Source organism: Polypterus senegalus, chromosome 10 (genome assembly GCF_016835505.1).
Source record: "Polypterus senegalus isolate Bchr_013 chromosome 10, ASM1683550v1, whole genome shotgun sequence".
Lineage (NCBI taxonomy): Eukaryota > Metazoa > Chordata > Cladistia > Polypteriformes > Polypteridae > Polypterus > Polypterus senegalus.
In genome coordinates, this window is record NC_053163.1 from 166,105,077 (window position 1) to 166,132,769 (window position 27,693).

The 27,693-nt window shown below is 46.1% G+C and overlaps 1 protein-coding gene across 1 annotated transcript in view; it reads left to right on the top strand.

Moving 5' to 3' along the window:
• cep350 (centrosomal protein 350) overlaps positions 1–27,693 on the top strand; it is a 99,817-nt gene that overhangs the window by 63,476 nt on the left and 8,648 nt on the right. Inside the window, 19 exon segments of the mRNA XM_039767314.1 lie at positions 606–745; positions 3,228–3,414; positions 6,113–6,330; positions 9,427–9,590; positions 9,972–10,082; positions 11,056–11,196; positions 11,511–11,647; positions 12,780–12,896; positions 13,374–13,561; positions 13,701–13,897; positions 14,439–14,623; positions 14,897–14,984; positions 15,493–15,639; positions 15,924–16,075; positions 20,049–20,171; positions 23,718–23,917; positions 23,999–24,198; positions 24,571–24,688; positions 24,835–24,995. Of these exon segments, the coding sequence (XP_039623248.1) occupies positions 606–745; positions 3,228–3,414; positions 6,113–6,330; positions 9,427–9,590; positions 9,972–10,082; positions 11,056–11,196; positions 11,511–11,647; positions 12,780–12,896; positions 13,374–13,561; positions 13,701–13,897; positions 14,439–14,623; positions 14,897–14,984; positions 15,493–15,639; positions 15,924–16,075; positions 20,049–20,171; positions 23,718–23,917; positions 23,999–24,198; positions 24,571–24,688; positions 24,835–24,995 (2,974 nt within the window).

Here is a 27,693-nt window from a genome sequence, read left to right on the forward strand (position 1 = left end):
TCATAGGAGCTTGTTAAAAACTGTCACTGTTAAAGATCTACTGTCTGGTTACAGAGCTCTTCCATTGGCGCAGCCTACACGGCGACATTGGTCTCCTGTTGTCATTGCACAGATCACCAGGTCATTGTGTCATTTTATTTTTGTCCACTCGTGGTTGTCCTCACTTAAAGTGATTTTGTTGATCTTTTGTTCGTAACATATTAAGATCATCATGTTTCTTCTTTTAAATTGGAAAACTGAAATCTCGTGTAACGTAGTCATTTTTCTTTAAACCCCTTGATGGTTGCTATTATTGGAGCTTTACGTCTGCAGCAAAACGCGGGCACCAGTCGAGTTAGAACACATCAGTGTGAGGCGACTTGTCTCTGCTGCCTTCAAAAGTAGCCTTGTTTTATGCTCGGATCAACTCCTCGGCCTCCATACCCGCTTTAATACGCCAAAGAGGTGTTTGGATGGCGGGTACAACTGAGCTCTGATATTTGGCAGTGAACTTGCCCTTTAGGTTTGCTTCTTGTCAGCCATGCATGGACGTGGCTTTAGAACAGCAGACTTCCTGAATATAAAAAAAATGAAATTCTGAGATATGTTTTGGATTTTCTTTGCAGTAATGGCAGTGTCTCCAGTCTTCACGAGGAGCTGACAAGCAGAAGATCACCCAGTGATCAGAAGGTCCTCCGATCCGTTGACCATTCTTCCAAATCTGAAGTGGCATCCTCGCCTCGGTCTGCCTCATCACCGAAGAAGGGTAAGCGGTGTGGAGTAATGCAAGTGTGGCACGAGACAAAACCTTAAATGGACAAGCCTGTAAGTGAGTTAAAGGCCCCAAAAGGTGGTCCCAAAACATTGTCTGCTCACATCTAGTCGTAGAGCTGGGGAGACCCCAACAACAACAGCAGCAGCAGCCAGTCTTAAGTACATTGACAGACTCGGGAGATGGGCCTGATGCTGGTAGGTGCCATTCTGTACTGTAGAGGGCAGCAAATCAAAGCTCCATTATTAGGCTGCTTCCTTCTGCTGTCGTCGGTTTTGTGCATTGACTAAGCAGGTTTGCTTTCATAAAACGTGTAACTTATTCAGGTCTCCCCTGTGCCGCTACAGGCTTAAGCATTTAGAAGTTGAATATATGTGAACCTGGCATCAGTAACTCCGACTGATGAATTCCTGTGATTTGGTCATTTAATGGATTAGCCAGCTGCCTCTAAACTTGTGTTTTCCGCCCTGTAGTCGGGGGGGCAGCAGCGCTTTGCTCTCATTACAGAGCTAAAAGACAAAGCACTGAAATGATATCAAACGAGAAGTGAGGGGAAAACGACCCCTGGGTCAGAGAGTTCACCCTTTAGTGCTGCCGAGTTAGGTATTAGCTGTGAGTCATGAAAGGAGGATAACGGAATCAGAAGGGATTTTTGTCAGTAATACCTATACCTGAGGTTTTAGTAGAATGAATACGTGGATAATCCCACTGTATTCATTTCATAAGCCCATCAACCTGAGCTTATCATAAGGGGCCCGATACCTCAGATGTGCAGGTGCCAATCCACATAGTTGATTTATTTAAGCCTTAATGCATTTGAGCAGCCCGGTGCATTGAACCCATAAGCCTAAATCCGTCAATAAATGCTGCAGGTCAGCCATGATGCTTCAGTTTAGACGGATTCTTGAAACTGCCCCCCCTTTTTGCTTTGCTCAATGCACTCTGAAGTGAGATAGATAAGCTTACACGACATAAAGTCAAAACACTTGTGCAGCGGCTTATGTGCAGGCTGCTTTCAAAATATAAAACGATCAAATGAGTCCCAGAGCGAACCTTTTTTTTTAAGCATGGGCGTAAAATTGTGTGGTTGTGAAGTGGGGGTATGTTTTTGGTTTTGTATAAACACGGGCTATGAGCAGACACAGACCCCTGAGTGATTTTGTAGGAGGCCAGTTTTTGGAATTCCCTGGAAATGAACATTTTAGGCGACATTGCTGGACTAGATTTCCTGGCATACCATTTGAGGAGACAAGTCATGCACAGATCATTCAGGTGGATAAAGTCAAATTGAAGTGTCCCCTCCGAAATACAGTGACTTCTTCTTTTAGGAGGTGCAGAAATGCTCAGTCCAAATAAGTAAACGTTGCCCTGAGATTTATCATTTACAATCCAGAACATGCACTACGTCTTGGTAGCAGGGTGACCAGAGAGGAGTAAATGAAATACAGAAGAGTTAATTTAGTTACAGTCCCTCCAAGATCTTTTGTTGATTGCATGTAAAGGCCATGTCACATTATACGCCCTTTCACAGATTTAATTTGCTAAATCTTTTGTGAGTTGAAGGCAGTTGCAGTGTGATACTGTGACTAGTTGTCCTGTCATCTCGTATAACCTCCGACTCAGTCCAGGCAGTCTGAAGCTGTCAAGTTTGGCTTTGTTTTAAGTCGTAGCACGCCGCTCTGTGCATGTAAGAGCGGACAAACCAATGAGTCCTCGCCCTGTACGTGTAATGGAGCTGTCAGGAGTAACGGACAGCAGGTGTTTAGGACTGGGCAAATGGAAGAGAGGCTCGTCTGTCTGATGTCGCAAGAAGTCACATTCTTGTATACCATGGCAGAGTGGTGAAGGGGCTGAGATTGTGGGTGAACTTGCCATACCTGCAAAGCCTCCTACAGGCACAAGTCCCATCAGGGAGCATAGTGTTATCTGTCAGAAAACAAAGGGTGAGTTAACAATACTTTGGAAATGTGAATCTGTGCACTGGATGTTACCAGTTGTCTAATTTCACATTTTAGCGCTGTCTGGTTGTGTAATCTGAAATCCTCTGACGACATCCCTGCCAACTAGAAGTTGTGCAGTGCGACATTGGCTTAATTGGCACCTTGAAAAACGTCTCTGCTATGGTAGTTATGGCTTCATGCAGGATATCTTCATCAACAGCACATGTAAAGGTGAAGAGCACAGCACCTCCAGCAGTATGCATTGTGACACAGTTGGTCTTATTTGATTGGATTCTAGATGGCTGAGTAACAATCTCAATTGGCCCTCTGATTGATTAATTCACTATAACTGACTTCTCTTTGCTTCGTCTATGGGCTTTAGGTAAGCAGTAATGTAGATGGGATTCTGTCTCCCTCCTTTTCACAATAATATGTACTTCAGGCCTCAAGACTTGCTTATATTCAGTCTGTGCCAGGCACAGGCCACGGTGGGTATTTCCTTTTTTAACTTTTTTTTTTTTTAATCTGAATGATAGATAATTTAGAAGACAGCAACCTCCAGCATTCTCTGGATGACGATAAAGCAATCTCTTCAATGTCACATTTTGAGGCAACACCAGGGAAGCAGCGGAGCCCCCTGTCCAAGACTTCACCTCATAGAACAGACCGAGGCCTGGAAAGTGACAGCAGTTTGGGAGACCTGTCCCCACGCTCCATACACAGGTGATACAGAGTTAAAGAAATGCATTGTTTGCCTCAGAGTGAACCATTTTCACTGTCCTCTGAAAATTTGTTGTGTGTCCTGGCTTATTTCGGGTATTCTGATGTTGGGATGTTACTTTAGAAATACAGAAATGCTGGCAGTCAGATGTAGATGTATATTGTACTTGTGTAACTCCTTGCAAAAGTCCTTGCGCTGCTTACAGTGCGTCCGGAAAGTATTCCCAGCGCTTCATCACTTTTTCCACGTTTTGTTATGTTACAGACTTTATTCCAAAATGGATTAAATTCATTTTTTTCCTCAAAATTCTACACACAACACCCCATAATGACAACGTGAAAAAAAAGTTTACTTGAGGTTTTTGCAAATTTATTAAAAATAAAAAACGGAGAAAGCACATGTCCATAAGTATTCACAGCCTTTGCCATGAAGCTCCAAACTGAGCTCCGGTGCATCCTGTGTCCCCTGATCATCCTTGAGATGTTTCTGCAGCTTCATTGGAGTCCACCTGTGGTCAATTCAGTTGACTGGACATGATTTGAAAGGCACACACCTGTCTATAGAAGGTCCCACAGTTGACAGTTCATGTCAGAGCACAAACCAAACATGAAGTCAAAGGAATTGTCTGTAGACCTCCGACACAGGATTGTCTCGAGACACAAATCTGGGGAAGGTTACAGAAAAATGTCTGCTGCTTTTGAAGGTCCCAGTGAGCACAATGGCCTCCATCATCCGTAAGTGGAAGAAGTTCAAAACCACCAGGACTCTTCTTAGAGCTGGCCGGCCATCTAAACTGAGCGATCAGGGGGAGAAGGGACTTAGTCAGGGAGGTGACCAAGAACCATATGGTCACTCTGTCCGAGCTCCAGAGGTCTTCTGTGGAGAGAGGAGAACCTTCCAGAAGGACAACCATCTCTGCAGCAATCCACCAATCAGGCCTGTATGGTAGAGTGGCCAGACGGAAGCCACTCCTCAGTAAAAGTCACATGGCAGCCCGCCTGGAGTTTGTCAAAAGGCACCTGAAGGACTCTCAGACCATGAGAAACAAAATTCTCTGGTCTGATGAGACAAAGATTGAACTCTTTGGTGTGAATGCCAGGCGTCACGTTTGGAGGAAACCAGGCACCGCTCATCACCAGGCCAATACCATCCCTACAGTGAAGCATGGTGGTGGCAGCATCAGGAACAGGGAGACTAGTCAGGATAAAGGGAAAGATGACTGCAGCAATGTACAGAGACATCCTGGATGAAAACCTGCTCCAGAGCGCTCTTGACCTCAGACTGGGGCGATGGTTCATCTTTCAGCAGGACAACGACCCTAAGGACACTGCCAAGATATCAAAGGAGTGGCTTCAGGACAACTCTGTGAATGTCCTCGAGTGGCCAGACTTGAATCTGATTGAACATCTCTGGAGATCTTAAAATGGCTGTGCACCGACGCTTCTTATCCAACCTGATGGAGCTTGAGAGGTGCTACAAAGAGGAATGGGCGAAACTGACCAAGGATAGGTGTGCCAATCTTGTGGCATCATATTCAAAAAGACTTGAGGCTGGAATTGCTGCCAAAGGGGCATCGACAAAGTATTGAGCAAAGGCTGTGAATACTTATGGACATGGGATTTCTCAGTTTTTTTTTATTTTTAATAAATTTGCAAAAACCTCAAGTAAACTTTGTCATTATGGGGTGTTGTGTGTAGAATTCTGAGGAAAAAAATGAATTTAATCCATTTTGGAATAAGGCTGTAACATAAGAAAATGTGGAAAAAGTGATGAAGCGCTGGGAATACTTTCCGGATGCACTGTTTATAACTGAGACACGTCATGTTCTGCAGTTTTATTGCGTTTTTAGTTGCTCAAGAAAATAAATGTTCTGAAGACGAAACAAGTTGGATCCGCAGACTCGCGTCAGGTTTGTTCAGTTCCTGGTAGGAAGAAATGTCATCAGTTATGGAAAAACACAACAGGGTGCAGCTGTTGGATATAAAAAGAATAATTTCAAGCAGGCCTGCAGTCTTCAGTAGTTCCTTTCTTAAATATGCAAATTGTACAGGATATTAGACGGCGTTCTGTAGCTGAGCTCATAGCAAATGTTTTTTCCTTTCTGATTGTCGTCAAGTTTTTTTAAAAAGTGTTTTTGGGCTCAAAGGCCCCATCTGGTGGCTTGACATTCAGTCCCTTCAAAATCCAAGGAATGGTGAGGACTTTTAAAGATTCATACTTGTATTCCTCCCTTAATTATTTTTATTGACAACTGAAATGTTTGAAGAGTTTCTTTTTAAAGTTAAACCAATGTAATAAAGCATATCAAATCAAAAGTTAATTTCTTAAAAATAAAATCTGGAAAATGTTGTTTTTAGAGCTACTTTAACACCCACAACATATCATAGTCTTCCAAAGGGACTGAATACTTTTACAAGGCCACATTTTATCTTTACAATCTCTTATTTATCGCAAGGAACACACTGACAAGAATGATGCATACCATAATACAGTATTTAACTTTTGATATCTAAAAATCTGCATGCTATGTATTTTGAAGGTTAGGCAAATCTTTTAACTATTTTGCGTCTTTCCGTGAATGTCATGTCCATGGAAAGGAGCTGTAGAAGCACATGACCGGATATTCTGCCTTTATTTATTTTGTTTAAAGTTTAGTCACTTCATTGGTTAAGTTTTATGTTTTAACCCTTGCGCTCTCAGTGTCAAATCAGATGCTGGCCAGTCAAAGAGGAGTGCGGTTTTGTCACCATCCAGATCACCGGTGAGTTCAGCAGGGTCCCTGAAGTCTTCACAAGGCAGCGAGGCTATGGCAGGCCCCAGTGGCTCCAAGATGGGTGTCGCCACTCCCCTGGACACTCGATTCAGACCATCTGTGCCCTCGGCATTTACGGATTTGAACAAAGATTCTGCTCCCCCAGGTAAGGGATGTTTCCTTAGCCAAGTCCCCTGGTTTGCAGTTTTGTGCACTTCCTAGCCTAGCAAGGCCCTGGTCACACGTCGTTCATCCAGTAGGAAAATCCTGTCCGGTGAGCACACAGTTTGACAAGAGGGAGGATTAGCAGCAGAGCAACATGGGTGGGGAATGCATGAAGCATTACGCCCTCTTCACAAATACTCCACGCTTGAGTAGACGCAAAGTTTCACTCCAAAGGCAGGGATGCCAGTCAAGTACTTGCAAGCCTTTTTTAATCTCATTCAATATGAAAATTAGTTTACATTTGGTCCACCATTTTTACAGTTTATCTTTTGAAATTCCTCCGCCTTGTTACCGGGTTGAGCTGGACACGCACGTATGTTTTAGGACAGCTGCCATCTTGACAGCCAGTTCACATGTGCTGCCATCTTGGACTTGTGTTTCTCATGCCATCTCCGTCATTGTTTTATATAAAATGAATCAGCCATTGTTTCACATAGTGAGTTTAGTATCTCTGTCCTTGTACTGTTTAACTTCATATCCTTTTATGTTTCTTGGGAATTTTTCAAATTTAATAAAACTAGTCATGTAGATACTGTGACACTTGATTTTAAACCACAAGACTCCAGGGTCAGTCCCGGCCTCTGACTTGCTGTGTGACCCTGAGCAAGCCTCTTAACTTGACGGTGAGCCATTTGTAAAAATGCAGCTGTGGCTGAAAGTATCTGTAACCTTCCACTTAGAAAAAGAATCCTAATTTCTGCCAAACGGGTTGAAAGTGACAAAGTTAATCAGAATCCTCCATTCTTTACTCCATGTTCTGTAGACCAGAGACTTTGCTTTTGACTTGGCACTTAACATACAAATTTAAAAAATAAAACGGAACAGAAATGGCATGGACCCTTTAGAAGTGAAAAGACACAACTGACTTGGTGGGATATCTCAAGCAGACTGATTACTGTAACTAGTATCGCAGGTGTCTTCACTCTTCGAATCTGTCGCTCCGTCGTCACTCAGCTGGGCGACACGCTGAACTCGGAGTAGAGAGCCGAGCTGTCTGGGAAGGAGATGAAGAAGGTAATAGCCAGGCGTGGACAAGGTAAAGGCTACCAGACCATCTCCAGCTCCAGAGAGCTTTATGCTACTGTGACAACATTACCTAATGGTACTGTAGCCAACCTCCCTCGATGGGTGGAAGTGAACACAAGATGAAAATTAACCCCAGATTGAACAGAAGGATGGTTTGAATGGTGGAGAAAGAGCTAAGGAGAGCATTAAGAGATTCGGGGTGACCTCCAAGACCAAGGTACAACAGTTGCACAGTTCGTTGCTGTCTGAGTGAAAGTGGGCTTTAAAGGTAGAAAGACCCCATTACTAAAAGACAGACACACAGTAGCCCAGGTGGTATTGGCTAAAATATCTGAGCCACAGTCCTTCTAGTAGAATGTCCATCAGACACATAAAACAACATAAGGACTTTTTAAGTCACCAAAGACAAAAATGTGCTTACAAAACAAAAAATGCCATCCGTACTGTGAAAACATGGAGGGGCCTCATTAATGTCAAGGGGCTACTGAGCTGCCTGTGACATCAGGTGCCTTGAATCTGTTTGGGCACAATGACATCAGAAGATTGTTGAGCCATCCTGGAGTGAAACGCGCCCAGTTACAGGGAGTTGTGTCTCAGTCACAGCTCCTGGGTCCTCCAGCAGGACAAGACACAAAACATTTATCTACGCGCACCCGAGAATGGCTGAAAAGAAATCGGTGGAATGCTGTGATGTGGTCTGCAGGCAGTCTTGATCCTAATTCAGTTGTCCGTCCGTCGATCGAGAGAGCTCAAGGTCACAGTTGGGAGAATGCAGCCATTAATCCTAAGAGAACTGGAGCAGTTTGCTCGAGAAGAGCAGAGTCGGCCTAATCGCTAATTGAGATACGTAGAAGACTCGTTCAGTGCTACAGAAAGAGCTTAACTACTGTTATTGCCTCAAAAATATAGTAGGACCCAATTATCCGTCTCCCGATTAACCGGCAACCCTGTAAACGTAATGCTTTGCTGTGAATATTGTACTGAGTGTGTAAATACTATACACTGATCCTTCACTGTATGGACCGAGCAAGGGGTCGAGGAGCTGGGGATTGTGGGAAGGTGGGCGTGGCTCACTCATGCCCCCCGGGCTATTGTCCGTGTGTTGCCAGTGTTGACCATGTACACGTGCTCTATTGTTTTGTTCACTTAGGATTTTGGGGTTTCTGCATTTCTGTAGTTCATTAAATCTTCATCTTGAATGTAGCAATGAGTGGGAAAAGGAAGCATTGTTGTGACATCCTGACAACTGGACGCTAGCAAACATTTGGACCAGGGGAAATGTGGCCAGCTGTTTTATCCAAAGTTTCACTTATCCGCGGTGGCCTCGGTGTAATTGGGATTTTACTGCATGAAGTTAATGCTCCCAGTTGTCCTGTCCTTGCCATTTTCATGTGTTCCAAAACAAATTCCAAGTCAAAAGCAAAGGGTCTTCTGTGTGAAATATGGAATAAAGAAAGGTGGAGGCTGATTAGTTTTGTTTCAGCTTATTTCACAGCGGATTGTGGTTGATTTTAAACAGTGGAGGGTCCGTCAGCACTCATTACAATGTACTATCTTTAGATGAAGACATTAGCCAGGTATACGAGAGATGATAATGAAAGTCCTGAAATGTGAGGTGCATTTCTTAGTCAAAAAGCATCTCATCACCTTAAGTTTTAGAAATGAGTCATCGCGGCCTAGTGCTTGTGAGTCATGAGTTCTGCAGTTATTTAAAAAAGCAAAAAACACAGCAGTATTGTAGACCCCCGTGACCCTGTAGTTAATATACAGCGGATTGGATAATGGATGGATGGATAAAACATTTGATTTGTTTTAAAACACAGATACTGTAGTCTGTTTACTGCTTTTCAAGTTCTTAATATCAAAAGTGCTTTGTGGGCTTCCAAAAAAAAAAAGGTGTCCCTCCTACGGGCCGACTGCGCGTTCATTTCTGTATTTAGCACTTTATGCTCTTGGCTTTCTTACTTCCCGCTGTGAATAATGTCCATATTCCTCCAACTTGTCCCGCCAGGCTTCATGCAGTTTTCACCAGCTGTGCTCCAACATCGTATGAGCGCCGAGCTTAGCTATCTGGATGTCATCGAGGAGTCGGTACGGCAGCTGTCTGACATGGAGCGTGTCCGGGGCATTTCCATGGCGCAGCAGGAGACGGTTTCTCTTGCACAAATTCTGAAGGTAAAAACCGCATAAGTGAGTCGGGATCTTTATGAAATAACCGCACTGAAGTCCGTCCTCTTGACAAACTCCTCTTGAAGCTGTGGTTAATGGACGCTCACTTGGGCTGTGCAGTGGGTTGAAATGCTAATTTGGATTAATAAAGCGACTGCAGTGTCTGAATGCTCATTTGAATGTCGGTGATCATGAAAGTGTGTCTGACATTCGGTCTCGATTGCTTGTTCTTATACCTGAAGTGGTTTACTGGTTTGTGCCCACTTGCAGAATTTGCAGACTAGACCTGTGCATTTCTAAAAGCCTGTGATGTGTCTTGATTGTTTTGTGTGCGTGTGTTTGTCGTGCAGTATGACATTTTCTGTTTCATTTGGCCCACTCTCTTAGGCACAGCAGCAAAGGCACGAGCGAGACCTTTCTTTGCTGAAGTTGAAGGCTGAGCAAGAAGCCTTTGAAGCCCAAAGACAACTGGAGGAAACCAGGCAGAAAGCTGCTCAGGTACAAGAAGCCATTTGTCTTTATCTCTAAGGAGCTCGTGAATTTATTGTGCCTTTGGCTTTCATAATCTACTATGACAGGAGTTGTGGGGGTGATGGCGGTCATGGCTGCTTAGCTCTGTATTTTTAAAGCAAACCAATGTGTTAAATGTCTTAGTGGCCCAAGTTCGTCTTATTTGTTTTCTTCTCTAGTCAAGAAAGATGCATCTTTACACTCTGCCAGTCCTGAACTGAACTGCACGCTCGATTCCAACAGAAATGTTTAACATCACAGTTCTTGGCTTCTCATCTTAGTCGTGTACTGATGAACACCTGAGGCCTGTGCGGTTGCTTGAGGCCCCTGGCCTTTTGTGATCGGTTTTATTGTGAAATTGCTTTGGTTAGCTGTAAGAAAAGTTCAGTTGTCTTTCGTGTTATAAAAGCAACTGTAATGAGAGGGCTGGTAAATAAATATCGTGGTGCAGCTAAATTAGTATGATCAGTAATGAGCAGTTTTACACCCAGCGTATAATTTAACTTAAAATATCTGTTCCTAAAGGAAAGCCTTTATTTTTCTCACGCACTCGCCCAGAGTGGCTGCTGTGTGTTTAGGCAACAACTCTAAAATGTCGGCACCGACTGTGAGAAGCGGAGAGCACGTTGAGGTCTGCAGGGTGCCAAGGACGGCACGAGTGATAACTAGAAAGGAAGCTGGACGCTGCTTTACATTAAATATCCCAAAATGTGGGCACATGAATTGTGTGATTTTCATGTAACGGTGACCAGTATCTTATTCAACTGTGCCCGTTTCTTCAGTTCATTACCCCTCTGATTAATGAGCATGGCCCTCCAAACAGTGCGTCATTTCTTTATCACAAGTAGTTCATAGTTTTAGACTTTCTGAGGATGCCACAAAGTTGAGTCTTCAAATGTTTTTTGGGGTCAAAGCCAAGGACTTGGTGCGTCGCTGCTTAACAAGCCCATCTTCATTACAGGTGCATGCTGAATCCCAGCAAAGTCTCGCACAGGCTCGGCAGGAGGCAGCTGAAGCTTTGCAGACCAATGCCAGCCAGATGCTGACTCAGCAGATCGAGGCGGTTCGATACACGGCCGATGCAGCTCGGCACATCAAAGAGGTGGGTGTCTAGGAGAAAGCTGAGAGGGCACGATGCCCACTGAAAAGAATGGTGCAAGTAGCTCGACTCTCCTGGGACAAGCGGCACACACCTCTTTAGGTGCTCGTTAACTGGCTTCAACTGCATTCCCCGTGGAGTTTCTCCAGTGTTCTGTGCCATACCATTATTAACCTCAATCTAGAGTTTGACGAAATATAAAATGGCAAAGACTGTGCTGTGCTGCTACAGCCATTAACGTTTAACTAACAGTTTATTTTTGGAAAAGTTGTCCCGATTAAAGCAAAACATTTCTCTCCATGTTTTCCAACTTGTAGATGACTGACCTGGCAAGGTCTCAGATTGCGTCTGCCATCAGTGTGCCACACATGCCCATCACCGCTCTATATGATCAGCAGCGGCAGCAGCAGTCTGAATTCATCAAGGAGCTGAGGAACAGGAGCAACCAGGACAGGTAACTTGGTGAGGCCGCAGCATGGACTGGGGCACCTCAGGACTAACACACTAATAACCTCGGCTAACAGAATAGTGCCAGGACTTTAGTTCATTATAAGAAACTTTGATATTGGAGGAATATGAATACATGCCGTGGTTGGAGTTGAGCTCCGCGGCCAGGGTTCATGTCCTCTGCTGTCTCATTCCTTGGTCATTCTCCAACCCCTCTACCACCTGGATATTTTCACTGTTCCTTCCTTGTGGCTCCATGTGTTGTCATATGCCTCGCTCACTGCCATCGCATGCACCACTCGCACCTCACTTAAGATTAGAGGCAACTCTCTCTGAGTGACGTGTTCTCAGGCTGATGGACTCCATGACATGCTTGTAGTCTACTGCTCTCCATCTGCACATCCTCTGCCATGCTCTGCACCAGTCTCTTTATTGACCAGTTGCTAATGTCTGTTTCACTATGTGCCGTTTGTTTTCTTCAGAATCTTCCTTCTTTACAATGAGTGTTTCACTCTATAAAGATTATACTTTAGATTTTCACGATATGCTATATTTATATTTAGCTCTCACAATTTCATTTAGTAGGGCAGCATGGTGGCGCAGTGGGTAGCGCTGCTGCCTCACAGTTAGGAGACCTGTCTGGGCTCACTTCCCGGGTCCTCCCTGCGTGGAGTTTGCATGTTCTCCCCGTGTCTGCGTGGGTTTCCTCCCACAGTCCAAAGACATGCAGGTCAGGTGCATTGGCGGTCCTAAATAGTCCCGTGTGTGTGTGCCCTGTGGTGGACTGGCGCCCTGCCCGGGATTTGTTCCTGCCTTGTACCCTGTGTTGGCTGGGATTGGCTCCAGCAGACCCTTGTGACCCTGTAGTTAGGATATAGCAGGTTGGATAATGGATGGATGGATGGAATTTCATTTAGTTGGTGTAACATCAATAGAAGCGTACAACTGTTCTGTGTAAGGAAGTTACAGAATGACTACCTTAGCTGGAACTTGAATCGGTGCATCGTTTTTAATGTCCACTTCTTTATAAAGGAGCCTCGTTCTCGAGGGATATTCATGTAGAGCTACCCTAGTGAAAGAATTCTGAATAATATTCTTGGGTTCCCGTCTTTCAATTAATGCTTCATTGCCTTGCACAGGAAAAGCGAGGCATCCACCACGTTGCTGAGTAAAGATAATTCGGCAGCAAAGTCGCACCACACTGCTTCATTTGACAGCTACTCGGAGTCTTCAGCTGCAAAGAACCGTGATGTCAGGTAAGCAGCATCTCATGGAGCGCCTTTTGCTTTGTTTCTGGTATGTCACGTTTTTTAATCTTTGGTCTGCTTGCTGCCGTTTGTAATTGAAGTGAAAGTGGTCTTTTATACGGCACCTCCTGAATTTTCTCTGCCTCTTTGTGGCACATCTAGATCTTCCATTTTATTTTGTGATATTTGTGTGTTTATTTTTAAGGTCGGTGACAAGAGACAAAAGCTCTCGTTGTTATCGTGTGCCTTATTCCCTGCTAAAATGAAAATCTGAGACAGGAGAATGCATGTAAAGAGTAGTGCGGTCATTATCGACACCGGTCAGGCCGTGATGTAGTGAGCGAGTGGCAGCCTCGGGGCCGTCAGGACACGAGACACAAGTCTCCCGGTGGCCAGTTCATTTCTCTGTGGTATATTGAGAGCAGTTGAATCCTCTCAGTTTCGGAGACATGGCCCTTTGGAAAGAAATGTATTCTGGTTTTGCAGTTCCCTCAGTGGTGCCAGCAGCAGCAGCAGCAGCAGCAAACGTGATGGCTCCCCACTCCCATCCTTGGAAAGGAAAAAGAAATCCTCCCCAAAGGAGACCAAGAGCATCTCCATTGAAGAAGAGGTGAACACGGCCGCTGATGACTCGCTGCGGAGCGGCAGCATCCCCTCTCTGCCAGATGAAAAAGGTGATTTGTTTCCGGGAAAAACTGCCTCTTTGTTCCCTTTTCTTATCCCGTTTCCATATCCGTGCTCATTACTTGTTCATTTTCTCTGTCCTGTCTGCTCCTTAATCCATTTGCTGTTGCTATCATTTTTTCATTCCAGACAACGCGTCCGTGGCTACCGAGTACTCTCTGAAATTTGACGAGTCGATGACGGAGGATGAGATTGAAGAGAAGTCGTTTCGTTCTCTCCTGCCTTCAGAATCGCATCGGCGGTCCACGCTGGAGAAGAAGAATAAGCCTCACGATGATTCAGATGACGAACATCCTCGCAGTCTGTCCTCTCGCTGCTCTGGGAAAGTGAGTCCTCAGTTGGCGTTCACATTTTTGCTGTTGAACTTTATGAAGCTGCCCTCTTTGATGGCGCCATGCCCCATAGGTGTGTGTGTGGTAGCAGTGTGTTTGGTCAACTTGTGGCAGCACTTTGAATTTGAGTCGTAACCTAATGTGTTGTCTCCGTCCTGCCTGCACTGCCTGTTGAACTGGCCCCACGCTTCAGTGTGTCTCTTGAAAGTTTGGAAGTAACATTTACAGCCGCCTGAATGCTAAATGGGAGATTGTTCATCTCCTCTTCAAACTTTGTTGTGCAGAGAGACACACAATAGCAGACTGGGGGTCACTGTGGTCTTCTCTCATTTAGTGCCAGGTCTCTTTAAGAAACTGAACTCCGAAGTCTCAGTTGACTTGAGTAGGGAAGGGTTTCCTGTCTAAAGTGTTCAGGCAAATGGTGGGATCCCCTCTTCATTATGAGACCCTAGATTGACAACTGGAGGATACGTGAAGTGTTCGTAAATCTGTATCTTGAGGCCTAATTAAGCGTTGCCACTGCCGCCTTTCACAGGATTCCAGCATGCCTTTCTCCGGTGGTCAAGACAGCTTCTTCAAATTCACAATGGAGATGGTTCGGCAGTATATGAAGGAAGAAGAGGTGCGAGCCCACCATCAGTCCTCACTGCTCAGGCTGCGTGAGAAAGCCCTCAAAGAGAAGACCAAAGCAGAGCTGGCATGGCTGGAGCTTCAGAAAAAGTAAGACTTGGGGGCCCGTGTGGTTTGTATTGACGAGGAATGAAGGCCCCTTTAGGGTTTCTTCAGAATCTAAATGTACAGTTTAATGTCAGGTGTTTGCGCACGTAATAAAGGTGACCGCCATGTGTTGAGCTGGTAGATGGGGAGATTTGGGGGCGTTCGCCGTGGTACTTTATTGTCCGTAAGGTTAAAGTGCATGACACGTCCGCATACTCTCTAAAGATTCAGAACGCGACTTTGGTGGTTTAACCCTTTTGCGCTGTCACCCCTTAGGCGCTTGAGAGACAAAGGAGAAGATGACAAGATGCCACCAATTCGGAAGAGGAAGAGAGGTTTGCTTCTGAGACTGCAGCAGGAGCAGGTCAGTAACTTGCTATTCGTATGCACACAATGCCGGATGTCCTGGTGGGTCGGACTATGGCCACACTTCTGTTATCTGCTTGCTTTGAAGATTTTTACCCCCACTGCCTGCTTCAGATGCTAAGGCCTTTAACTGTAAGCCTCCGAGTTGTTTGCCAGTTCAGTTTCTGCCACTTGCTGACTGTGCGACTCGGCAAGTGTGGGCATAAAACTGAAGTCCACATGGCCTTGGCCTTTGTGAGAGCACCATGGCTGTACTGTGATTTTTGTGTAATTAACGGTATTTGCATGGGTTGCTGTTCACGTAATAGTTCTGGTCAAATATCGCACCGCTCAGTGCAGCCTGTTGGGCGATGGCTGATACTCCATAACCGGGCACTTTTCTCTTGCTAGAAAGCGAGGTTCATCACTATCACGTACTACTCATTGAGGTTTGTGTGTCCCGTGCGGAGTGGGTTGACTTGTCATAAGCTCTTTTACTTAAACAATCGTTTGGAATTTTTGTGCAGGCTGAAATCAAGCGGCTTAAGGAAGCCAACAAAGCTGCAAGAAAGGAACGGCAGCTCATCCTAAAGCAACAGGAGGAGATTAAACGCATGCGCCAGACTACAATAAAGCTGCAGGAGAAGCTCAAGTCTGCAGGCAATGACGTGCTGGTCAGTCCCGTCATCCTTTTGTGTTAATGCTAAGGGGTTGTATCTGGGAGGTTACACTGAGTACTCCAGGCCGGACCATAAACTGGAGGTCTCTTTTAGTGTTTGGATTCGAGGGTCCTTTAGCATGGTCCTTGAGTACCACCCAGGGTTCTGATTCAAAGCAGTTCTAATGCATTCTGGGTCACGCTAAAACTTGGCAAGTCCCCAGTCGACCTGCTGCAGCTGCTAGTTCAGTCCCCCTTAATGCTTATTTTGTGACACTAATGTGTGTTTCTCCTGACCAGGAGCTGCCCAGCTCAGATACAGTGGAAGATGCCGCCAAGCTCAGTTCTGCACCGGAGGGCATGGAAAGTCCGTCTGCAGTGTCTGCCTCAGAAAGTGAAACCAGCAGCATAATGCAGAAGCTGAAGAAAATGCGCAGCCATATGGATGAAAAGTAATTGCTTCCTGTCCTTCCTTGAGAGCCTCTGGTGTGGTGCTTGTTGGGCCGTATGTAGGCAACTGTGAAAGGGGGTCTTGTGCGGCGGGGGGCACAGACTCTTACAGGGAGCTCCTTCATGTCTTTACTGCTAATCCTCAAAGCCCCTCAACTAGAGAATGCTGCCCCCCTCAGTTTCCCTCCCACTGCGCACACAGACGTTTTGTTTTGTTTGACTTGGCAGACGTCTGCTGTTAAAGACCCCCTCTGCCCCCAGAAGTGTGTGTGTTAGATGTGATGTCCCTGTTTACTTTGCTGCTTTGTCCTTTTGAACTTTTGTGTTTTCACATTTCTGCTGCCTTGTCAGCTTTAGTGTGGGGTGAACTGTACGATTAGAGAAGTAGCCCCCTACACCACCAGCCCACCAAAGACAAATTTTGAACCAATCCTACAGTACTAGCGTGTTGTAGTAACAAGTCAAGTAAAACGACCCCTTTAATTGGCTAACTAACAAAAGATTACAATATGCAAAGGCAACTCGGGCTCCTCCTTCAGGCGAGACGTAATCAATCAACCAATCCTGTACGAAATAAGAACGTTTGGATCATTGTGATTGGTGAGGAACAAGTCTGCCCAGTTTTCTGAGCATCGGGAGTCCTGACTTCAGATCTTTGCTGGCCTACTGCTGCTCGTTTTATTCCCTCCCGATTTGCCAGCTAGTTTTGTTCATCCACCCAGTGCTGTACGCAATGCGGTTGACACCCAGGTTAATTATTTGGGGTCCTTATAATGACGGAGTGCCACCACTCTGTGATTTGGTCTTCAGAATGCCCGAGTCTTTAGTATGTGAATGTTGGGGTACCTTCCAGGCTCTTGCGATTTGGGTTGCACCCTACATTCTTGTGTACAGGTGGTACAGTCGGCACTAACTGAGGCACAATGCTGTGTGTTTGGCATAGGAGGAGAAAGGAAAACAAAGCCCTGGCATGCAGATGTCATCTTAACCCATTTATGCCTAAGGAGTTTGTGCATAAAGTTCACGTGTAACGTAGAAAAATATAAGGAACAAGAATTTGAAGAGGAAAAAAAATTATTACATTCCATTGTTGAGTTATGTGCCGTTCCAAAATTGGAGCATTTAGCAATTTCACTTCCTACATCATACTTCACGTATAAAATTACCTGACTGTCGTTCCAGTAATGGAACACGAGGCATTAATGGGTTAATACCCCTAAGAGGGTCTGCCCGGCTGAGAGTGATGGCCCTGCAGGTGTTGGAAATGTTATCAGTCCTTGGCTCGCTTTAGCTCTCTGGTTTTAGTGCCAGCCTGGTATTACGTTTCTAAACTAGGTCACCCTGAATTTAGCCCACTGTTCTTTCTGGCTCAGTGATTTTTCAGCACTGAGGGGCACTAATGCTAGTGTTAATACCCTGAGCGGGTGGCTGCCTTATGGCAGTGTATCATGATGTAACATTCAGTCACTGAAGGGGACGGTGACAATGTGATTGTCCTGCCACAATAAGGACTCAGCACATGAATTTAAAACGCACCTTGTGTTGGTCACCATCTGAACAAAGCCTTCTGTCCTGTTCCATTTTTAAGACGACACTGGATTTGTCCCACCACCAGTGTCCAAGATCTCCACAAGCCAATAGCTGGAATGGAATAAACAAGATCTGCTGTTATGGGCTCCAGTCCAAACATGTCATGGGTGCCAGGCAGTGTGGTGTAGCGGTTAAGGCTTTGGACTTCAATCTGTGAGGCTTGTGGGTTCAAATCCTGCTACTGACTTCACTGGCTGACCCTGAACACGTCACTTGATCAGAAATTAAACCAATTGTATCATAAATGTTGTAAGTTGCCTTGGATGAAGGGGTGTCAGCCAAATAAGTAAATGTGTCACATCTGTTTTAGGGTTGTGTTTATAAGGGAAATTAAAAGTAACAAACTGCCCGTATATGAAGAAGTCCTCCGAGTGCTGCCACCTAAAGCCCAGGAAATGCACCATTGGATCTGGTTATAGCAGCCATGCTGGTGTACACAAAGGCAGCAGACACCCCTGGTTGTGTGTGGTGTGCAGATTGTCCATCAACCCTCACCTTGGAATGTGTCTGCTTTTATTTGAACCTTTTCTCATCATCCTCTAGGGTTTGTGTTCCTTCAGTGTTTCTCACCCTTAATTCCACCAGCTGGCATTGGTCTAATCAAGGCACAGGGTGGTGCATGTGGATGTGAGCATGCTCTGTAAAGGCGCCTAAAGCCGTACTAACCCCTGGTGACACTCCTCAGATCTTCTCTCTTCTTGCTGTCACCAAGATGTGAGGCTCGCCTTCAGTGTGCTTCATTTCATTTCTGAATTGAGGTGGCCAGACAATACCCATCACATGTACAGTAGCTCGCTCTCTTACATCTTACCCTATAAGCCTTCTTTGCTATAAACTTACTTTGTTTAAAGGGTCCGTTGTGTTGGGAACATTTTTTAAAAAATTCTTTATTGACCTTTTTAGTTACACACACACACACACACACACACGTCACTGTTGTGCCTAATGGTAAATATTTTCTCTTGGCACAAACCATTGCCCTCTGGGTGTCCATCGGGTACACCTATCAGATGGATGTTCCTGCCACCCCTCAGTTGGTTTTCATGACAAGAGTAAGTGGCATGGAGGTTGGGTATGAAGTTAGAGAAATCCCAGTCTGTTGTGCTAGGCCAGCCTTCCCTCCCAAAACAAAGTGCTTTTGTCATTGTTGTCCCCTTTATTGTGTAGACCTTTAACGAAATGTTCGTAAATCTCCATAGTTTAAGAAGCTCTGCTCTACCACTACAGGGTCACTTATGCCAGGTGTTAGTGGTTCTTTCTTTGAAGAGAAACGTTCCGATGTTGGTGGAATATTTACCCTTATGAAGGCTCATAACACGTGGGTTCCCCGTACCAATTCCTTTCAAAATTTGAAACACTTAAATCTTGTCACCCATCTTTCTCTGTTGGCTTAACTTGTAAAGGTTCATCTCCTGACAACTGATGCCAATGCCCCCCCCCTCCCCCCAAGCTACATGCCCATGCTGCTCACTTGCCCACCGCCATCACAGCCTTACCCCGTGGCTCCCCAAGCTGTCGCTCATTTGTTGGTGCTTCACTCACTACATCACGTGGACTGGCTGTTCATTGTTTTGGTGTTGGTGCCCCAAGGCACTCAGTACAACACTGGGGACCACCCTCAGCTGCTTGTCATGCTTTTGTGGGTGCTTTGCTGCGATCGATTGATACTTTGGAAGGAAACACCGAACGTGTAGTGTTTAATGGCGCTTGTAATTCTTAAAATCGGTTGTAAATGGCGAGTACCCACTCATCAGTCCAACAAATTAGATGAAACACACCCTCAAATCGGCCTCGTCGCTCTTCTCTGGACCTTCTCTAGTGCTGCGATGTCTTTATGGAGACCCAAACTGCACCCAGGACTCCAGATGAGGCCTCACCAGTGTGTTATAAACCCTGAGCAGAACCTCCTGTGACTTGCACTCCACACGTCAAGGCGCTATATAACCTGACACTCTGTTAGCCGCCTTCATAACTTCTGTGCACCACCTGGATGTTAGTATCCAGTCCATTATGGGCTCTCAGGTGGGTGGTGGTGTCACCTATGAATCCTGGAAGGCTTTGGGCGTAAAAACTGGGGGGGAAAAAAAAGAAAAAACAAAGAAATGGAGAGACAAACAGATGCTCACGAGGGGTGGGTGGGCCGTTATGGGGGGAGTCTTCATGACCACTCGGCGTCCACATTCGCAATGGGCTCTCTTTGTGACCTTTGTCTGCACATCAAGTCTGCCAGCCTCTTACTCTTGCCATGCCTCGTCTCCCCCCACCCCCATTTCTTCTGCCCTACCTGGGTGGGTGCATGCTGCTCTCTGCTTGTGTTTGCCCCTGCGTCATTTTGCCTGTCTGTTTCTCCACGCATCACAGCGACTCTTCTCTCTTATTTTCTAGACACTGCTCTCCTGTCCACTACTTCTTCTCTGTCTTTACGTCTCACCACTGGGCCTCTCTCAGTGTCTGTTTTCCAAACCTCCACCCCAAATTCCAGCAGTTTATCTACAACCAGTTGGTCAGGTACAGTTGCTGTTTGCTCGCCGCCATAGAGCATGCTCCGTTCAGTCGCACCAGGGCTTGGGTCGGGGTGGGTGGTTTTTTGGGGGGCTGTGCTAGGGACAAGCATGGGAGCTTCTTGAAGAGAATGAACTGCTAAGGGCGTGGGACAAGCTGGAGGAGTCTGCACGGAGTACAGGGTGTACCTTCTCTGCTTGAATGAGAAACACTTGAAGCGCCTTTTTGCACAGATGGCGCCCCCCTTTAATGACTTCTGGCTGAAGTGTTTCCTCTCAATGTCTCGTTTGGTGGGAGGACAATGCTGGGCTGTACCTTGAGGTTGTGCTCTCATGCTTCAGGTGTTCATGATCTTGTGGAGCCGCACCTCATTGTAAGTGTCTAGTAACCGTGGAAGGTGTGTGTTTGTCTGACTTTGGTGGTCACTGGCAGCTACTGTTGTCCTGTATGTGTGGACATTGGTTGTCTTCATCATTAAATGAGTGCTGAGCTTCAAAAAATCCTCCTTCCTCCCTTTCACCACTTGTTTAAGTTTGTCAATGGGCACTTCTTTACTGCCATGTTTAAAGCCTCCCATCTCCCCCATGCTGCGTCACGCAGGCCCCCTGCTCTGGAGATCCACCGCAAAATCTCCATGTCTTCTGTTTTTAACAGTTAGAACACATTCTAGAGAACAGGCCATCCAGCCCAACAAAGCTCGCCATTCCTATCCACTTATTTCCACCAATTGCCTGCCTGACCCCGAGTCCAGGAGTCGAGCCCAAGTCACGGACTACTTCTCTGCTCTGAGGGTCTTTCTTTTACTTGCTCAACTCCCCTCCAATGAAAACCATCACAGTCTAGCAAATTTAAAGCAAAATGATTTATTCAGCAGTTTGAGCAGAACTTCGCATCCCGCCGATAAATAATGGAAGCGGAGTAAGTAGAAGGACATGATGGCGTCGCCACACACCCTTCAGACTTTCATCTTGCTGGCCTAATCTACACTTCACCATTTCACATGCGTTCTGCAGACCAAACTCCATCCATTCATCTCGGACTTTCAGATTTTTTTGCTGAAGCGGTTTACAAACCACAAATGCCACACCAAATGACTGTGACCAAGATCTCGTACTTGGCACTTACAAACAGCAGACCTGCTCTGGGAGCTAAAGTGTGCCCTCCGTTTGGTGGGAGTGGCACAAAATGTTGGCTTTGTTCTCTCCCTGGCCACCATAGGAAGTTGTGACATGCAAGCTGACTGACTTATTAATTATTAGCCGTGGCCACCTTGGAGCTGCAAACTGGAACCCAATAATAATAAACCACTTTCAGTTTTCTGAACCTCGCTAACTGTCCGTGTACGATAAAGTGACGTGTCAGTGTGTCGTCATCTTCAGGTGAAAGGCTCTTTACAGTAGCTGGGCGACGCACCTCAATGAAATCTTCATCCCTGTGAAGCAAAAACAAAAGATTGGCTGAAATATTCAGCATTTGTCCAAACCACCAGGGGATCTTAAACTTTTTAGGCCGAGTACCCAGATAAGAAAATGGGTGTCACACTGGGATCCCAGAAGAAGATGACCACCGTAATGGACCAGTAACACTGGCCATGCAGTAATAAACTGTACATGGTTTTGCCAATTTCTCACTTCCCTGCGCTCCTCCTCTGGATACTTGGGCTAAGAAGATGGACGGCTGCATTAATGCCGTTGCGTTGCTTTTGTTGATCACCGTGATTCTGCAGGGCAACTTCGCTTTCTTGTACTTGACATGCATATGGCCATCGTTACTGAGATATCCATATACTGCTCTGTTTTATCCATAATTCAGTGAATTCTTAATATTTTGTCAGGCAACACAACCTGAATAATGTAGTGTACATGATGGGCCTAAGGGTTGATATTTTGCACCTGTCCTGTCCTGTCTTGAAGGTCCTGCAGGTCTTGGAGTGCCCTCAATGACTGTATGGCTAAGTGGCATCTGCCATCCCCACCCTGAAAGTTGTAGTTCAGCCATCTCGTTGAGCACTTGAGGGAGACCCCCATCCACCCTCATATGCACCCTGCCCCTGGACCGTCACACTCACTCTCATTTTATATCTTAAATATGCTGTCATACATCAATACACGGCTGACCCAGTTAAAGCAGTTGATAATTACGGCCATCAAAGAACAATGTGGAAGGGAGGAGTGTTGCCAAAATTAGCTGCAGTTCTAAATCTCTTGATATTCTCATTAGTTTTTCGGAGGGTGTCCTGCTTTGACTCCTGGACGGCCCTTTAAGGTTTGTTTTGAGCCGCGCCGCTCCATGTGAGTAATGCGTTCTGCCCGCACCCCCTTCCCTTACACCAGTGTGTCTCAACCTTTATGGTCCGGTGACCCAGTTTAAGTTGTTTGACACTCCACTAGTAACGGATGAGAGACACTGCCTTACACCAACCCGGCGCGTGGGTGTCAATACTCGAAGATCTCGGTTTCTGCTGCTTCGTGCCTTCTGGTGTCCCACAGCAGACCCCCACAGAGCCTCAGTCTACAATGACCTCCGCACTTTGTGACTGACATACAGCCAAATCGCCGGCCCCAAATGAAGCCCGGTGTAAATCAGTGCATGACTGTGTATGTCTTGTGGCCGGGACCTGCTATTTCTATTTCTTCATGGCCGCTAGTTACAAATATTGTAGACATAACATACTTTATTCACATATTTAGCAATTCTTACAGATTTACCTCCGCCGATTTTACAAGAGCATAGCCAAGTCCTTGATACGTTTGAATATTAACATTAGAATTGATGGCAGACATTGTGGGGCCACAAAGCCAAACTTTAGAAGAGCTGATCTGAGCACTCGGACCATTGAAATGGCTCAGTGACCAACGGCTACCCGAGACGTGCTGACCTCTTGGGTTACTCAACATGTGAACACCAGCAGGTCCTGAAAATGTCATTTCTGGAGTGGTCTCTGCTTTGTTGAAAAGGATGACAGATTGTGCCCCTTACTCCTGTATCAGGATCATAAAATATCTTTCATGTTCTGATATTAGAGCACACATTTGTGATGACCTTTACTTCTAAAGGTTGCAATTAATTCACATGTTTAATAAAATCTTTCACTCTCCCCACTTTATTAATTTCCCGAGGTTTTCAAATGAATTTGTCCACACATGAATTCTAGAGCAATTTAAACTTGCTTCAGAAGCTCCCGTACCCATGATACACTGAACTAGACCGTGTCATTAGTTTGGAGATCCTGCTGACTACGCCAATTTCCAGGCCAGATAAGGGGACTTCCTCATCTTATGACTTATGGACATGTCTTAGACCCTGACGGATATTCCTAATTCTGAAAAGCAGCTTTGTCGCCACTCGGGTGGCCCGTCCCTGTGGCTCCTTCACCTCATTTTGTCTCATCTGCCTTTTTTTGGTCCATCATGTCTTGGAGTTATTGAAGAGGCATTTTTAGTTGCCTTGAACTGGCCAGATGAGAGCCATGCTGAGTGTTGAGCTTTCCGAGTTCTGGTACAAGCGTCTGCAATGCCATGGAAGGCTCACATGTGACTTTTCTCCTTTCAGATTCCTGACAAAGCGAGAGCAGAAGTTGATGCAGAGGCGGCGCAATGCCGAGGAACTACTGGAATGGAGGCGACGACTGGACTTGGAAGAGGCTGCGATCCGCCGCATGGAGAAGCAGGCCTTGGCTGCCTGGGACAGGGAGCCCAGCCGGCAGAAGAAGAGTCCAGAGAAGCGGGATGACAGCAGTCCAGAGCGTAAAGGTGAGCTGAGACAGGTAGCTGTGGGCAGGACAGTGTGGATGTGTAGATGTTGCACGTTATCTAAATCAGTCGTCTCCACAGAGGCTGCCAGCGAGGAGGAGGAGGAGTCTGTTCATGTGCCATCCCAGTCCAGTGTGCACAGCGACAGCTCTGTCCCGGAGGAAGTGTGCAGTCTGCCAGCTGAGAACACAGCAGCGTCTGAAGTGGCCTCCTACACCAAGGAGCAGGATGAGCTGGCTTATTCCCAGGACTTTGAGCCGTCGTCCTCTCCCAGCAAACAGGTATGATGTTGTGATAGGAGCAGGTACGGGGATGGCATGCCATATGCCAGTGCGAGCCCATTGCTATGTTTTAACTGATGTTAGTCCTGTGGTCTCCATTGTGGAGTTGTCTGCATATGCCATGAAGTGAGCTGAGAAAAGCCCAAGTCCACCTCTTACCTTTAAATCCTTTTCTGTAAACTTCCTGTCTGCTGCCATTGTAGTTCTTGGTGTTGCCCGTCTTGCAGATGACGACTTTTTGATCATTTCGACACTAAAAACCCTGTCAGTGGTTCCTTTTTGTGCCCTCCACTGCTGTTTTTCAGCCCCCAAGGTTGTACCGTGACGGAGTTTGTTTCTACCTGGTCCCTTAGTTTCCACATTGTCTTTCAGACGGCTCCCTCGAAGTCCAGCACCGCCGTAAAGCCGGATGCGGGTGCCAAGAGCAATAGTGCCCTAGCCAGCACGCCCAAGACCTGGACTGAGGAGCCTCGATCTGTTTTTCAGTCAGGTAAGCGAACTTTGAGGTCTTTTTGACCAGGGTAGCAGCACTTCTTTGAATTGTGTGCTCGAGGAGTTCGCTTGAGTGCGAGAGCTTCTGTTGAACTCGACAGGCTGTTGCACACCACAGTGATCTCCTTTCGCTACTCCTGACAGAAACGGCGTCTGACCAGAGTGACATTGAGATTCGCATCAATGCCTTGAAGGAGGAGCTGCGCAAGCGCAAGTCCATAGTCGATCAGCTGAAGAAGGAGCAAAGGAAACGGCAGAAGGAAAGGCTGAAGGCCCAGGAGGCGAGCCTTCTGAAGAAGCTCGAGGTGAGTCTGATGGAGGTCTCTGGGCACACCAGTTGTCTGAGTGTTCTTGTGTCCTCCATTACTGTTCATTTGGTTCGCCCTCTGTGATCATTTAATGCATGCAACCTCCAAAAGTATTCATTTTATAATTTTAACTACACTGGCCTGTGTGACATACATTGAGCATCCCACTTGGTTTTCCAGTGTAAGATCACAAACGCTTGGATTTCTACCACAAGCGCGCACCTTCAGTTTGCAGGGAGTGTGTGGGTGTCTTGCCATTCATAAAGATTTTGGTCCCCCCAAGGGTGCACTGTCACTAATCCAAACAACTATTAGTTAACATGGCCTCCTACCTCAAGCTGGCTCATTGCACAGACCCCCACAGTTAGTTTACTGAAACTTCATTGTTTTTACGCAAAAGGGGGTTAAGAGGGGACCTGATTGACGGCAATTAGCCCAGTGGATCGAGACGGCGACTTTGAAATCATCAGGAACACACGGGCACAGTTAAAAACTTATCAGGGGTGACCTTCACATAAACGTTAGGAAGCGACGAGACCAAGTAGAGTGGTAGACATGAGGACTTTAGGGACCTTCAAAGCTCATCTAGGAGGATACGGTTTGGGGCTGAATGGTCTGTTCTTGACGTTTTTTGTCTCCTGTTCTAATGACACCAATACCTTCAAAGTGGCTCTCCTTCCTTTGCTTGCCTTTCATTTCTCTAACGTTGTGCACAACTTGATTCTCTGGCCTGTTTTTCCGTTCACTGCTAACAGCAGCGTTGTCAGGTCTTTAACTAGACCTTAACTCACAACAGCCTTTGTTGACATGTTTTTGGGTGACGCAGCCTGTCCATCGACACGGTCAAAGCGCCCTGTGACATGGCCGGGTTTGAATTTTTGGGGAGTCCTAGGGATGACCCCGGATGTCCAGACAACTCATTTTTTGATGTAGTGCCCGCTACAAGCTGCTGGCTCTTCATGTTTGTTGTTGACTTCCATGTGGTGTGCCAGTTCTTATGTTGGTGTGTTCCACATTGATTAGTTGTCAAAATGTCACAAGTGCTACCCGATAGGAAATTTGAAGTCGCAAGGGGGTCGTGTAATCCGTTGCCCCCACTCTTGTAACGTTCATTACTTGAGGCAGGAAATGCAGGCGTTCAGGGTGATGTGCTCTCCGGTTTGGAGTCGTGTAGTCTTAGGCCCCCCGTCTCTCTCCGTTAACCGTTTTTGTCCCTGGCCGTCCCTTTTTCGTTTTCCTCTCTTGTTGCACTTTGTTTCCTGTGCATGATGGGGTTTTCACACCAGAGCAGACCCTCGGCACCTGGTGACATCGATGAATCGCAGACTTTAAGCTGTCATGTCATGCGAGGGACATGTGACAAAGTCCTAAATATGACAGAGCTGCCATTGCTGTGCCCCAGACTTTGTGATGCACCCCCTGAAATGGGAGGACAGTGTAGATCAGGCATGTCACTGCCATTGGTGGGCCACTTCGACTGCCATGTGTGTGTCAGCGGGCCGCACTGTAACAAATACTATTCTACAAAGTTACTGTGGGTTTCTTTCCAATACTGAAAACTTTAAAAAATGTAACACTTGAAGTTTAAAGAAAAGCAATTTATTTCCATCCAATCTCTGTACAATTCGAGTCTTAGCCTCCTGGCTTAGGTCTGTATATAGGAGTCTTACAGTCTGAGATCGATTTCTTTTGTCCCAACACTTGGCATCTCTTGTTAGTGACCAGTTTGTCAATATCAGGCTTGAAATCTTGTGCAGCTGCAACTTTTATGAGAGATGACAGGCGCTCGGCAGTAAGTCTTGAGCGATGTGGGGTTTTGGTAGCTTTAGTGCTTCTGAACACAGACAGTACTCTCGATGCCAACTTACGGATCTGCACATACGAAGGTGGCAGGTAAACATACAAGCCTGGCACACCAACTCTGTTGTATTTTGCCTTCAGAATAGAATCTGACTGCAGTTCAATCAACTCCATTTGGATCTTCTCAGGCGCATTCTCAACATTGTAAGAGTACGGTGACGTAAACAGCGCAAAGTCCTGTTCGTGTGAACTGAAATCACGAAAACGCTCACTGAATTCCTTGCTCAGTAATTCAAGTTGGAAAACAAATCAAATTTTACGTTATTGAGTTTACCTCAAAGTTTATATTGTAAAATAAGCCAATATGTAAAAAACCCCCTGACCTACCCTAATTTTACAAACTCAAAATCACAAACATTTTGTTAATAAACAACTCGCCAACTTGTCGCGTCCACGTCCGATCTTCAGCTGCAGTCTGCACTGACTGTTCGTTACAACACTGGCACAGACGTACACAAAACTAGAGGAAAAAAAAGTTAAAATATCCATCCATCCATCCTCTTCCGCTTATCCGAGATCTGGTCATGGGGGCAGCAGCTTCAGTGTGTCCTGGGTCTTCCCCGGGGCCTTCTGGTTAGACGTGCCCGGAACACCTCACCAGGGAGAGGCGTCCAGGAGGCATCCTGATCATATGCCCGAGCCACCTCATCTGCCTCCTCTCGATGTGGATGAGCAGCGACTCTACTCTGAGCTTCTCGTCTGATCTTTAAGGGAAAGCCCAGACACCCTTGCGGAGGAAACTCATTTCAGCCGCTTGTATTCGCGATCTCGTTCTTTCGGTCACTACCCACAGCTCATGACCATAGGTGAGGGTAGGAACGTAGATTGATTGGTA